Consider the following 13893-nt stretch of genomic DNA (forward strand, 5'->3'; position numbering starts at 1 on the left):
CAACAAGTCCTCACACTGACACATTCATGTGTTCAGATGGAGCCGGGCCAGAGAGATCTGCTCACAGTGTATCTGGGGCCGTTTCCTCTCATTAGACGTTTATTTTTATCACGTCCGGGAGAGGAGGGAGGTCAGGCCTCTCACAGTCAGAGAGAACACAAGCGAGCTAAATATAGAAAGCCCCAAACCCTGATCTCCACTCTTGGAGAGTAGACTAACTATTTTTGTAAAACGACTGCTCAGCCTGAGAGTCTGTTTTCCTTCTCTGTGTGTGGCCACTCCTCTCCCTCTGACCTTGTTTCTGTGCAGCTGCTGCTGGGAAATCATACAGGAAAAACACTAATTATCACCTATTGTAATAACTGCAGAAATACACAATTAGATGAGACACTTCTGACACTTAAAATAGACGAATAATGGCTATTATTTATTGTTAACATTTGACGAGAATATAAATAGACTTGACTTTTCTCTTGTGAGTTTGTCACAGCTGGAGCTCTTATTGAGGAAGGATCAAATGTCCCTGCAGATCAAACCAGTTGCACTAACTTTCTGTCGACTTCATTTGAATGAATTAAATGACACTGCGTGCTTACACCCCCGGAGGTATTCTTGTTATGTGTGAATATGATACAGACAGTCTGGACATTCCCTGTAGGCATGAATGCCCCTGAAGCCCCCACTCCCCAGGGCACAGCCTCTGCAGTTAATCCCAGTTTGTCATTGTGCAGCAATGTGAGAATCACAGGGGTGGGGGGGGGGCGATGGCCAGTGGCTAGCAGGCCAACCGGGCCAGGGTCGCTGACCATGTGCCTCACCATGAAAATCTGTCCTGGCAGTTACAGTGTCAGTGTGTAGGAATGTGCTGATGTGGGGGAGAGGAAGGGGAGGGAGGACCAGCGGGTGAGGACGGTGGGTTGTGGGTTGGGGGGAATGGAGCTGGGCAGTGGCACCTCTGCTGCTCCGGTAGACCCAGCAGCTTATAGAAATATATGTTCCTATTTTCATTCAAAGCAGTGTCATGTTTAATTTACATCACACAGACATAAGAAGAGTTAGGCAGCTTGCTTATCAGGCCCATTTCCAACTTGGAGCTATGCAAATGAAATGCTGAAATTAACATGAAGTCACCATGTACTAGTAAAGTAAAGTTGTAAAACTAATCAGAGTCAGAGTACAAATCTTATACTTTGTTACTTTACTTAAGTGCATTTTCCATATTTTGTATAATAATTTGTGCTTTTACTTTTGAGTACTTCGCCCACTGATTGCTGCACAAGGCAGGTAATACTTGAGCATGTACCAAGTATTTCATGTATACTATTGCCGCTACTACTCCAGTTAAGGATCTGAATACTTCTGTCCTCTTTCAGCTTTTATCTGCAAACAGGAAATTCCTCCTTAAAATAGAGTGTATTTCTATAATCCCCATGAGGGATTTATTGCAGCACCATTGTGTGGGACTGTATCGGTGTGAGCTCCATGTGAGAGTGTATTTCATGCTGGATTTTCTCATAATTCTGCAATAGTGTTATCTTAACCTGATATTTACCTTCTCCCTCCCACAATGCACTGAGCTCTGTATTAACCTGAGTCACAATGAGCCAGTATGATACAATGCTGTATACATTATACGCCTCACTTATGATGAAGCGTATATGAGAATATAAAGTGCATCGAGACTTATCAGATCTTGGAATTCTTCTCCCTAATTTACACTGCTCCCGACCTTTGACCCACGATACAACCAGCCGGCAGGCACTGATGGCGTCATGCAGACCTCAGACTCTTTGCTGGAAGGTCAAAGTGGCTTCACAGCGCTTACATCAGCCCGGCGCCAATCTTTAAATAACCTTTTCCCTCCGATCACAACAATGGCACATTACAACACTATTAGACAACCTTTCACACAGTGCACAGTGAAACCTGAGCAGACTCTGGTTAGGAATGAGGGTTTGAATGTATTTCAATCATGCCATTATGTGTTAGTGTTTATTTAACTCACTGTATGTCCTTAAAGGTCTGGAGTTACAGACATGAATTAGTTCTGCCTGTGTGTTCTGTGAGGGCAAACAAGTTCACCTCATATTAAACCTGGTTATATGGATGTTATGGCACTTTCAGTTTCATCTAACCTTCCATTTTTATACCTGCTTGTCTTGTATTTCAGGAAAACGTTTTTTTAATTTCTGGTTCGGCAGCACCTGGAGAAAAAAACATGTGCTGGGAAAACTTTCCGGACGATTTTCCAGAAACCATGTAACAATAAGGGCACGTTAGTAATACATAAATGAATGCAAAATAGTTTTTATCTTTCTTTTTGCCACTGAGAAGATGTCATGGATCATTAGATTGAGCATTATGAAATATAATCACATGCTCTATCTCACATGAGAAGCTGATCTGGGTTGTGCAACCCAAGGTCAGCCTTTGCCTCCTCTCTTCCCGTGATCATGACTCTGCACTTTCGGAGGGGATTGCCCGCCTCACATCAACCCGGTGACATCACTGACATTCCACTCTGCAGAGATCACCTGCCTGTGGGACACAGTTGGGAGAGGAGAGGAAGGGGGGGGGGTTGTCTAACCGTCTTGCACAAGATTGCATCGCGTGCCAATGCCCTCGTTATAAATTTTTTTTCAAAGTTGTTCCAGTCATGTGCTTTGCTGTAAGCTACACCACTTACTCTGGTCCCGAGTGCAGAGGGCGTTAGCAACAACTAGCATGGAAACACCTCATGTGACCCCACACACTGGATTTAACACACTAAACTCTTCTAATGTGAATTTTCTTTGTATTGCAATATGTGAAATTTAGTTAATAAAAGTCCATATTCCCTATTTAACTATGCAGCATGTGTCCAATTGTCACATGCTTCCCCCAGGAAGTCAGCTGGTGAAAATGAACACTAAACTCTCCAGCAAATCACTGAGAATTGGTGAAAAGGGAACCTGTGTGGATGAATGAACCTGTTCCTGCTGACCGAGGCAGAAGCTCGTGCAGGGTGAGGATTATTGTTCTCTTCAGCTCAGAGATGGCACCGAGGCCACAGAGGCCAACATGACCCCTGTGATCTGCACGTGACTCCTCTTTTACAACTGCTAAAGGTCAGAATACAGCTCGGCTCTGCTAAAATTTCCAGAATTGGACAAAAAGAAGAAAACACATATAGGTCTGACTCCAAAAATACTTTTTATTGACAGCAATACATATGTGTGTATGTTTTGTATTCAGATTCTTGCAAATAGTTTATGTAAAAAAATGAAACATAAATACACTTAAATATCATTAGAAATAACTTAGAATTGTAACAAAAGAACTATTTTACTTTTGGCAGAAAACCAGCTGGCATAGGAAACACCAAATACACAGAGTGTCTTCACTGGATGTGTAGCCCTTCCCTTTTTAAATTATGACAATAGCAACATCAACATGAACAATTGAAATCAAATAAGTGAAATTGCAAAAAGGTCCAGTGTTTCAACAAGTGCTTTGTTTCTGCAGAGAGAGGCCGAGGCCTTGGTCCACTCAACAGCTCCATGTTCTAGTTTCTCCTCACTGCTCCGACTGGTAACAGAGGCTTTACCAAACAAACACATGGTATACTCCTTCTGCACAGTGTCCAGCTTCACATTAAAAAGCACACAGGCTTTTCTTCTTTTTTTTTTTTTCAAATCTCGCCATCTCAAAGGCTGACAGACGGAACTTCAAACAGTCCTGTCCAAAGTGGAAGTCCATCCAGCGGCCCTCTTCTTCTTCTTCTTCTTTTAAATACATCCCATGTAGACAGCAGGGTCTTTTATTTCCTCCCCAAAATTTTCTTTCCCCATCAGCAGTGCTTTGGAATTTGATCTCTGGGTGGCACGATGTCCAACAGGGTTCACACCATTTTCCCTGTGCTGGTGAAGTACATGTCCTTTCACAGGTTTGTGCAGCTGGAGGTTCATCGCTCAGGCAGGTTGATGATTGGTACCCACTGGTCCATGCAGCGGCTCTCTCTGCAGAAGCGGTTCACTTTACTCAAAGCGGGGTCCTTCCACGACGTCGAGTGTGGGATCTGAGAATAAGAACAAACAGAGGAGGAATTATTGAAATGCATTTTTATGGTTTCCACCGCACTGATTTCCAAATAATCTCTGTGTGCACAGACAAGGTATCTCCTCCTACATAAAGTCCTCAGGAGTCATATGAGGGAGGAGTCGTGCACATGTTTACTAAATACACAGGAACAAGTACTGACTTGTCCACCCTTGAATTAAGAGTTTCACTCACATGCACAAACCTCCTCATTATGTGTAAAATCATGTCCTGTAGCTACTCAAACATATCGCTTGATGGAAAAGACACTTACAGTGACCAGGACGCAGTGGAGATCCATGGGTTCCCCTCCGGTCTGTTTCCCACCAGCTCCCCCTCCCAGGATCTCTGCCAGGCGCCGGGTGTTGTTGACTCTGAGGATGTTGATGTCGTTCTCGCAGCAAAAAGCCTGGATGAGGGTGAAGTGGATCTGCAGGGCCACGTCTTTCACGTCCTCGTCGTCGGTGGCCAGGATGCACAGAACCACATTGTCAGGGTCTCTGAGGAGGGAAGGAAAAAATAGATACTTTTAGGATCTTGAAGGACATGTATGCATCAAGTTGCTTCAAACACACATACAGGGCAAGACAGTCAGGGATTAGCAGTAGTGAGTAGATACAGTTACTTAAACCAGAACCAGACATATTGTGCATAGGTGAAAGTGTCTTTTTCTGGAGGCTGTGCAAATAGTCAACAATTGTAACTTATTAACTACACATATCGTGCATCAGTAAATAAAAGTAATAAGTAATAAAATCACATATCCTGTCGTAACTCAGACAAACACGCACATAGTTACAAGTACTTATTTTACATACACCATTGAGGTACTTACACGTTGAGAGACTTGGCCGCCTCGTACACACCGACTGTGATGCAGCCCTGCGGCAGAGCCGAGCTGAGGACTTCTTCCAAAGCCTTCGCCACTGAATCCATTCTGCAACACGGGACACGAGAGAAAGTTAACATCGTCCACAGCGAAAATTACTTCCCAGGCTCCGTTTTCCAGGGACTCGTGTCATCAGCCGGACTCCCGGCTAATTACCACCCGGCGCCGGCTCTGTCGCTTCAGCCACAGCTGCCAGATGTGACCGAGCTTCACCGAGTTAAAAAAACAAACAACCGGACATTTACCGTTTGGGGTTAAACTCGCGTTGACAGCTGTGTTAAAGTGGGAAATGTTCGCGTTAGAAGCTGCCATGTTGTTTTCGGACACTTTTTGCTCGCTTCGCCCGCAGCGCTGTGTGTGTTAGCTAACCCCCGGTTTGTTACAGCAGGGAGTTAGCCCGTCAAACTTTAAGCTAACTCATCCACCTTCAGCTGCGAGTTGGTTTTTTACACCAGAAAACACGTCGACATCGCCTCCATCGTGCACGAGTCCATGTAACGTCCGCTGCACACGGACACAATCACACACACGTCAACGACCACATGAATCATAAACCATATATTTACCTTTCTTGAGAATAATCTCCGTTTAGCTCCTCAAATGTCATTTTGTACATAAACTCCGGCTCAGAGCTCAGTCACTGGCTTCTCGTCCGCCGCTTGTTATCTCCTCCGCTTGACGCACTTTATTATCTTTGACGCTGCGCTGCGACTGAGAGATAAATCTGGAAAGTTCACATTAAAACGGTCCGGGACAATGACACCCGGCAGCTCATCTGCATGCGCCTGCTGATTGGCGCTATGCTAATGAGGTCGGCGGAGCTCTGCGCCTGGATTGGACAGTAACGCGGTAGTGGGCGTGTCCGCGCGGTCTCCAGGGGGTGGATTACCGTAAGTGCAGCTCGCTGCTGGCCTCTTAACATCTGGATTCACGTGAAGCCACCGCCTGACTGTGACACACTTCATGTTCAACTTGACTTCACTTAACTTTAAATACCCCACAAACCCTGCACATAAATAAACCCTTCTAATGTGGCTGCAGCTGTTTCTTCTCCCTGCAGTGTAACAACAGGCTGGAAACAAACATGCAACATGACACCGTTTAAAAATGTCGCCCACAGTGAGTGGATGTGTAATAATAGAGTCTCTAATAAGGTATGGATGAGGGATGTGACAGAAACTCACCTTCACTGCAGGACAGGACGGACTCAGCTTCCTGGACAACTGCCTGGCAACGGGACGCTGCTCTGGGAAAAGCCGGACCTTGATTGGTCCACTGCTGAGCGTGAGAAAAACCTACCGCGTGGGGCCAAATGTCAAACTACAGGAAGGACACTTACGTCCAGGCTGTGGTAACACACCTGAAACATTCTTACTGGGAACTAACGGTTATTCATTTTACACCAAACACACCCTCCTGTATTTTACTCACTGTTGTTTCAATCAAGGTTTACATCTGAACATTTATATATTTTTTTCTATATATTGTTGTATATTTCTATTTCTTTATATTCCTTCACCCAAGTACTGCATGCTGCTTATGTGTTGCTTTCTGCTGCTGTCACATTGCAAATTTCCCCATTGTGGGACTAATAAGGGACTTCTTATCTTATCTTATAATACAAAGAGTCAACTTAATACAACACCCCTTTGTGTTATTAATGTTCACTCCAGTATCAAAAGTAACAGCACTTGTTGAGCAGAATGGCATCTTTAATTTGTTATACATATGATATTGGAATATTATCATTCAAGCTGGGCAATAAAACAATATTAATGAATATTTTCTTCTTTAGCAATATAACAAAAGTCCCCTATATGTTGATATGATGCATATGCATTGTGTAAGCACAGTGAGGAGGTATAACACACAATTGATTTGTAAAATGTTTTGCTGTTTATCAAGTGTTTGTCATTCTCTGCTCATAAAGAAGAGTTTAAAACCACAACCTCCCCTCAGGAGCAAAAATCAGTCTTTAAACTTAAAAGAAATAATAATGTGACATTTATCGTGATTATCATCGATATGGACGGATATGAGTATTTTTATCTTGATGTTATTTTTGGCCAAATCGCCCAGCCCTAATCATTACCCCTTAACACATAAGCAGTATTTTAATATGACACATTAAGGTGGAGTTATATTAGCTACTTTATGATTCTTATTTCATATAATCTGATCCAATGTAAAATATGAATCTGCAAAGTAACTGTTGCACAATTGAGCCTCTATTAAATGAAGTGGAGTGGAGGTATAAAGTAGCATGAAATTGGGGCAAACTGCAGCAAAGAAGTACCACATATTGTACCTTAGTATAGTACTGGAGTACATGTACTCAGTTACTGTCCTCCACTGGTGCAGAGGAGGCGGGCAGTCACATGGGTGCCATGAGGGCCTGTGCTAGTTTCGATCCCATGCCGGGGAATTCAAGTGTCTCAGCAGCAGAAGGCAAGTGCAGAGATGGCAAGGTTTTAAATTACTTTAACATAGAATGAACTCTTTCTAAATCAACACCATTTTGTGTATAAACATGAATAATCTTAAAAATGACATAAACAATAGCTAACAATGTATTGAGACAGTCATAGTGACAAATAAAGTGAGGAGATAATGAAGTGCCAGTGTTAAATTAATACAAAAACCTGCATTTTAGGGAATGTAACTAGAGGGAGGGTACAGTGTCTGGCGTGTAGGTATTTGAGTATATTTACTTTGTGTCTGTATCCAGATGACTAGTCTAACAATGACTGCAGACCTGTTGTACAATTATCTTCTTAACTGGTCTTATGGGATTTTGCTCTATGACACTGCACATTAATAAAGTAGGTTGAAATCAGTTTCCTCACACTGGTGAACAAATCTAGTTGTTGTGCAGGAGCAACGTATTTCACACAACTTTGTTTTTCAAGGAAGCATTTCAAGCTGTCAACGTGACGTCGCTGACATGTTGCACGAATGTACTTCCTGAGTATGTGAAACAGCACTTCTCATTGTTGGGTTTTATTTTTGTCTCCTGGTCATGGTCAGAATCAATTTGTACTGGATTCTTTATATGCATGGCACTGGAAAGTTACACCTAGATGATGAACATGAGAAAAGCTTGGTGTTATCAATTACAAATTATATTGTTATTTAATCATCTGATTCCTTTTGTTGTTTGTTGATATTTATTTGGTTTGTATAATGCTAAAGTTTAAAAGTAAAAGCATACAACTGGCTTAAATGATGAATCAGTTTCAGAGAGGTAAGGTCATATCAATCTCTTGCAGACAGAAGACACAGTTAGTTATAAGGAATGTTGTGCTGCCTCCTGGTGGGTGCAGTCAGGACCCAGTGAGAGAAGACACTGCTGCTCACTCAAACACTCTTCATACGTGTGGCTGCCACTGACACATGCTGTTGTTAAATGGAAACGAAAAGTTACAATCTCAAGCTGGATTTATCACCGACAGACCAGATGGTGAGGGGAAGAGAATCAGAAGAATTTCGCTTTCAATAACCTTCCATGAAAATAAAGACTCTTTGACTTGTTATAGCAGAAAAAGAGCAGGAGTAACTAATAACACTGAGCATTGCATGAATCAATATTAGATTTGTCAGTGAGCAGAATACACATCAGATCCCTGGCACCTAACACATAACAGTAATAGAACATTACTGTTGTTTATGACAGGAAAAGTTGATGGTGTCAGTATTAAAATATGCTGTTCTGTAATTTATATTATGTGTGAACATTTTAAAAATCAAGCTGAATGTACTGACAGTGACTTCATATTTTATATCACTAAAAGAAATTATTACCATTAGAAGTTTGATAAGTGAAGCTTGTGCTCTGCAGTACATTTTAGCATCTTTAATATCATTGATTGATTTTACAGCATCTAACCAATCTCACCAGCACCGGTTAAAGAGGTGTAAAAAGCAGCTTTGCACTGGCCAGCACCAAACAGCAGCCAGACAACTAGCTGGTGAACATATAGTTGAATTAGTTAGCAGCCACAGAGCCACATATTTCACTCAGGAATTTATGGAGGCCAAAACAGAGATAACAAATAAGTGAGAGCCAGTGTTATAACATCGTTGAGCTGCAAAAGCCAGTCAGAGAGGTGCCACCTTAAAGTGATGGAGGGGTTTGTTTGTCCTTGTACTGGGAGCTGTGCTGTTTGGGGGAGTGGCACCTGGTAGGGTCTCTCAAGGCAAACTGGTCCCAGGGGAGGGGTCAGAGCTATTCACAAGAACTTGAGTGAAATGGCTATGTAGGAGCTGCAGCACCTCTGAATAGGGAAATGATGCCCCCTCCTGGAGTCAGCCATGAGAGGGGACTCATGAGAGAGGACAGAGTCAACTAGTGTCCAACCTTCTTTCAGTCCTTGGGAGGGATTCAGAAACTCTATAGCTCTGTAGGGCAACTTCATTGCTCCCATGGGCAGTGATAAAGAAGCCTAGAGTGCCTTGATTTGGAGGCTGCCTTGTAATTGGACTTCTGTTCTAGTCAGAGACATAACTAACAGCATGTCATAAGGTTGTGTATAGTGCTGTCTGTGTTTATTGGTTTGTTTTATTCCATTTTTCCAGTGCTTCAATAGTGTGATGATGTGTGCATCCTCATGCTCTATTGTTTATGCTGCTATTTGATCATGTACACATTTAACTTATTATTAAAAGCTATTGTTATCTCTTGAATTCGAAGCATTTTAAATAGTACATTTTAATCTTGTCAGTGACCTGTTGATGATCAATTAATGGGTGTTGGTGAGGGGTGAGAAAAAATGTGTGTTTCACATCCGACAGTTTCGAGGCCCGTGAAGTGATTATCTGCCTATTTAAATATTTGAAATATTTTAACTGACTATTGAAAATATAGTTATACTGTGGTATGTGGTCAAACTGTGGGTTTTTACAGCGTGTGTGTTTGCACATGCAACTAGACAATGTTGAGGTTTTACTAAACATGTGAGCACAACATCTCTCGCCTTGTTTAGCTCAGTACATTTCTCTCATCTGTCCACCAGAGGGGGGTAGATGTCAGATGTTTAGATCACTGAGTCTCGTGTCTGGTCCATTTAACCACGAGGCTTCACAGAGGAACAGGTGTTACTAGGTGCGTCACACGTTTCTATATTTCATTGTGTTTTGATATGAATTGATTTCAGTGTTTTTATGCGTTAATTCCCAAACGGACTTTTATGTTAGAAATGACAGAAGGTCCAAACAAAGGCCGTGTCACTGATCAGAGTGGGGCGATAAGTACATGCTGCTCACACTGGGGGATAAAAAACCAGCTTGTGTAGAACTCCTTTCATTTCATTCATGGTGTCTACACTGCAGACGGGAGGGAGCCAGATGTTAACCAATGTGCCAGATGTTCACAGAGCAGCCCGATGTGCTCTGTGAAGGAGCTGTGATAAGGGGACAGGTGAATGACATATTGAATCCTGCACTATACCCATAATGCTTTGCTTTACTTATGGTAACTAATGTTAAAGATATTTTGTGGTATTTTTTACTGTGAACTTTATGGTATTTAACTGTAAAAATACAGCAAAGCTTAACAGTGCACTTTATAAAAATAATGTAATACTATTTAGAAATGAGATGTATGAGGGTAATAATAACAATAACAATAACAACAACAATAATACAAATAATAATAAGTAATCTTTATTATGGTAAAATAAGCAAAAATCATTATTAATCTTAAGTGTGATAGATAGATAGATGGATGGATGGATGGATGGATGGATGGATGGATGGATGGATAGATAGATAGATAGATAGATAGATAGATAGATAGATAGATAGATAGATAGATTTCACTGCACAAAGTTGAAATCACTGTATTTCTTGAACTGTTTATCCGTCCTCACAGTACATTTTCTCCATCTCACTGTCTGCTTCTCTTTATCCGTCTCTCGACCTTGACCATCTCAAATATCACTGAGCGCCGACAATCCAAACATCATCGCCAGAGAACCTGCCAGGAAGCGACTTTGTGGATGAAAAATCACAATCACATTTTGTCAAGAGTCACCTGATAAACACAGGGCTGAACTCAACAGGGGGGGGGGGGTGTAAAAAAAAATGCTAACAAATACTCGTGTATCTGACAGTCCGGCCTATAATTTCTCAGGGGACATTCTCCCCATAATGTACTTTTCTTTGCAAATTTAACATGGACCCACCGCTGGGAGAGAAATGGGACAAGGTGTGTGAGCTGAAAGCCTTAAGACTGTGTGACAACCGTGATAAATGCGGCAGGCGCTGACACCGCTATGGAAAAAGACAAAAGATACCTTTGTCTTGTCACAATAATCCTAATCTGTTTGAAGATTGAGCCACATTAGAGAGAGGAGGTGGGGGGGGAGAGAAGAGGGATGGAAGCAGAATCGTGGTGAGCAGTGATAAATGTTGCTACATCAGAAACAGGACTCGGTGTGATGTTTCCCTTTAATGGCCTGATTGCTCAATTAATTCTGCCGCCCCTTCTTTGTCGGCCCGCTTTAATGTGGAAGCAGCTATATTTTCTCCCAGATTAGTATAGATACAGGCTGACAAGTCTGCACTGCTCAAGGTATTTGGGAGGTATAATTCATTCATAATGCCACAATGTGCCCCATCTATCATCTCAGGTTTTTCATCCGCTAACTTGCCGCTTGCTCCCTCCTCTCATTCCGAGCTCCTGGCTCTTCTGGGGCGGGTGGAGGGGGTGGAGGGGGTGGAGGTGGAGGAGAGGGACAAACTCGATCATAGACGGTGTGTGTGCGTGTTTTGTATGTGTGTATGCATATATGCGAGTGTGAGGTTGAGGTGTGGAGATAGGAGGTGTGTGTGTGGGTGGGTGTGATTGTGTTTTCTGGGCCGTGTGGGGTGCTGGGGCATGCAAGGTTGTGAGGTCGGCAGCTTCTCTTCTTCTGATGAATTAGCTGGCATATGCACGCGATGAATTACCAGGCAACGGGAGTCAATTATCCAAAGAAGAAGGGGGGACAAAAAAGAGGAAACATAGACCCTGCGCTGGTGGCCCCAGGGTCCCTTTTCCAATTCAGAGAGTGATTTTCCCAAAATGTGGAGGGGAAGAGAAGAGAAGCAGCCTTGAAGGAGCGAGAGTGGGATGATGGGGAGTTGGGGGGTAAAAAAAAGAGAGAGAGAGAGAGAATGAATGAAGCTATGTATATGTGTCCCCCCTCATCGCACCCTCCTCATCCTTTTCTCCCTCTCTCTCCCTCCTATCAAATACAGAAGGGAAAGCGTGGAGTGAAAATGCAAAAGGCTATTATCAGGCCTTCAGAGTGCACCAGTGCCACTTATGATGGATGAGTGTGGGATTTAAAAAGGCCTCCTGTCAAACACCAAGCGTTTCCCCTGCGTAACCGGCCCTCTCGTTTTCCCTCACTCGTCCTTTATATCAAAACCATATCAGGTCCTGGATGAAAAGGGCCTATAAGTGGAAGACATTTGTAATATATTGAAGCGGGTGTAAACGCACACACACACACACACACACACACACACACACACACACACACACACACACACACACACACACACACACACACACACACACACACACACACACACACACACACACACACACACACACACACAGTCACAGTGTCCCCTGCTGTTTTAGCCATTTAATTTCTCACCTCTTTTCGGAGGGGAGAGGGAAAGATGGAGTGTTTGCGGTTTGTAATATTTCAGAGAACATAAAGGTAGATAGTGGTCACATCATGAGCTGTCTGTGGGACGCTGGTCCGGAGAGGCTCTGAGATCATTAGGAGGAATCACAGTGGGATTGGATTGTTACTTTCGCCAAGGAGGTCATGTTTTCATTGCCATTTGTTTGTTTGTTTATTTGTCTGTTAGTTAAGCAGCATTACACCAAAACTTCTGGATCATAGGAAAGTTGGTAAAAGGATTGTGCTCAGGGAAGAAATCATTAGATTTAGGTGTGGATCAGGATCGTAGTGGGACAGATCCAGGATTCTCTTTTCCCTTTCTTTAACATTGCGATATATTTAAAGATTTTCTCCAATTTCCCTGGGAATAATTTCAAAAATCAAGCACATTAAAGGAACTGATATATATCAGTGTGTGCACTATGGTGAGTCTTGGTGGAGGAACGCGCTCTATGAGTGTTATTTAAGTTTGTGAATGTGTTTTAGTGACGGAAGAGGAAAGTTGGCAAACACATATTTTTAATTTAGTGTGTCAGGAAGGAACAAAAGAAAATTCCTGCTTTGTGCAGCATCGAGGAAACAACTTCAAGCCATTCTGCTTCGATTGGCTCTTCGATTCTAAATATGTCTTCCATGGACATAAATCCAAATCTCTGGATGAACCTGACCACAAGTGTTTATCTTTCGCAGAGTTGCACTTGATAGACCAATTTAATCCCAATAGTTGGACTTGTAGTGTAACCAAACTGCTTTAAGACCATAAGAGAAAAGAGGATAATATAAACTCACAGTGGGCACGCAGAGCCAGAAGTCATTAACAGTTTTAAATCCTTAACTTTACGACTGCCAAAAGGAAAAACACAATACCATTAACAAAAGGTTCTTAAGTTATAAGAACGAGTGCAGATGCAGAGTAGAGTTATAATAAGAGTCAAAGCTGGGAGAAAGTTCCTAGTGAGATGGAAAAGAGGGATATAAGAATAAAACAAAAGACAATTATATCCCCGAGGTTTAGCTGGCACCATGAGTGGCCTCAGAGAGCGTAACACTTGAAATGAACCATTCACGCAAGTTTAGAAAATGTAAAGCACAACACAATGACACAGACATTTATAGGAACGTGTTGGTTTCTGCTAATTACAAAAGAGAAAATAACGTGTACATCTATTGTACGATCGCATACGGATGTGGGCCACTTAAGGCAATGATGTGGCACTTCTGGCCTTCTTGTGGCCCAGTCAATTTGGA

The 13893-nt window shown here is 42.5% G+C and overlaps 1 protein-coding gene across 1 annotated transcript; it reads right to left on the reverse strand.

The window, feature by feature from the left end:
• Positions 1-3173: 3173 nt before the first annotated feature.
• gadd45aa (growth arrest and DNA-damage-inducible, alpha, a) lies at positions 3174-5698 on the reverse strand. The gene is made up of 4 exons (XM_035171451.2): positions 5533-5698; positions 4913-5014; positions 4352-4577; positions 3174-4057 (listed from the first exon to the last, which is right to left on the reverse strand). Exons 1-4 carry the CDS (start codon positions 5580-5582, stop codon positions 3944-3946), a joined length of 492 nt encoding a protein of 163 aa, XP_035027342.1. The 5' UTR covers positions 5583-5698; the 3' UTR covers positions 3174-3943.
• Positions 5699-13893: the final 8195 nt, after the last annotated feature.

The sequence above is a fragment of the Hippoglossus stenolepis genome, chromosome 11 (assembly GCF_022539355.2).
Source record: "Hippoglossus stenolepis isolate QCI-W04-F060 chromosome 11, HSTE1.2, whole genome shotgun sequence".
Classification (NCBI taxonomy): domain Eukaryota; kingdom Metazoa; phylum Chordata; class Actinopteri; order Pleuronectiformes; family Pleuronectidae; genus Hippoglossus; species Hippoglossus stenolepis.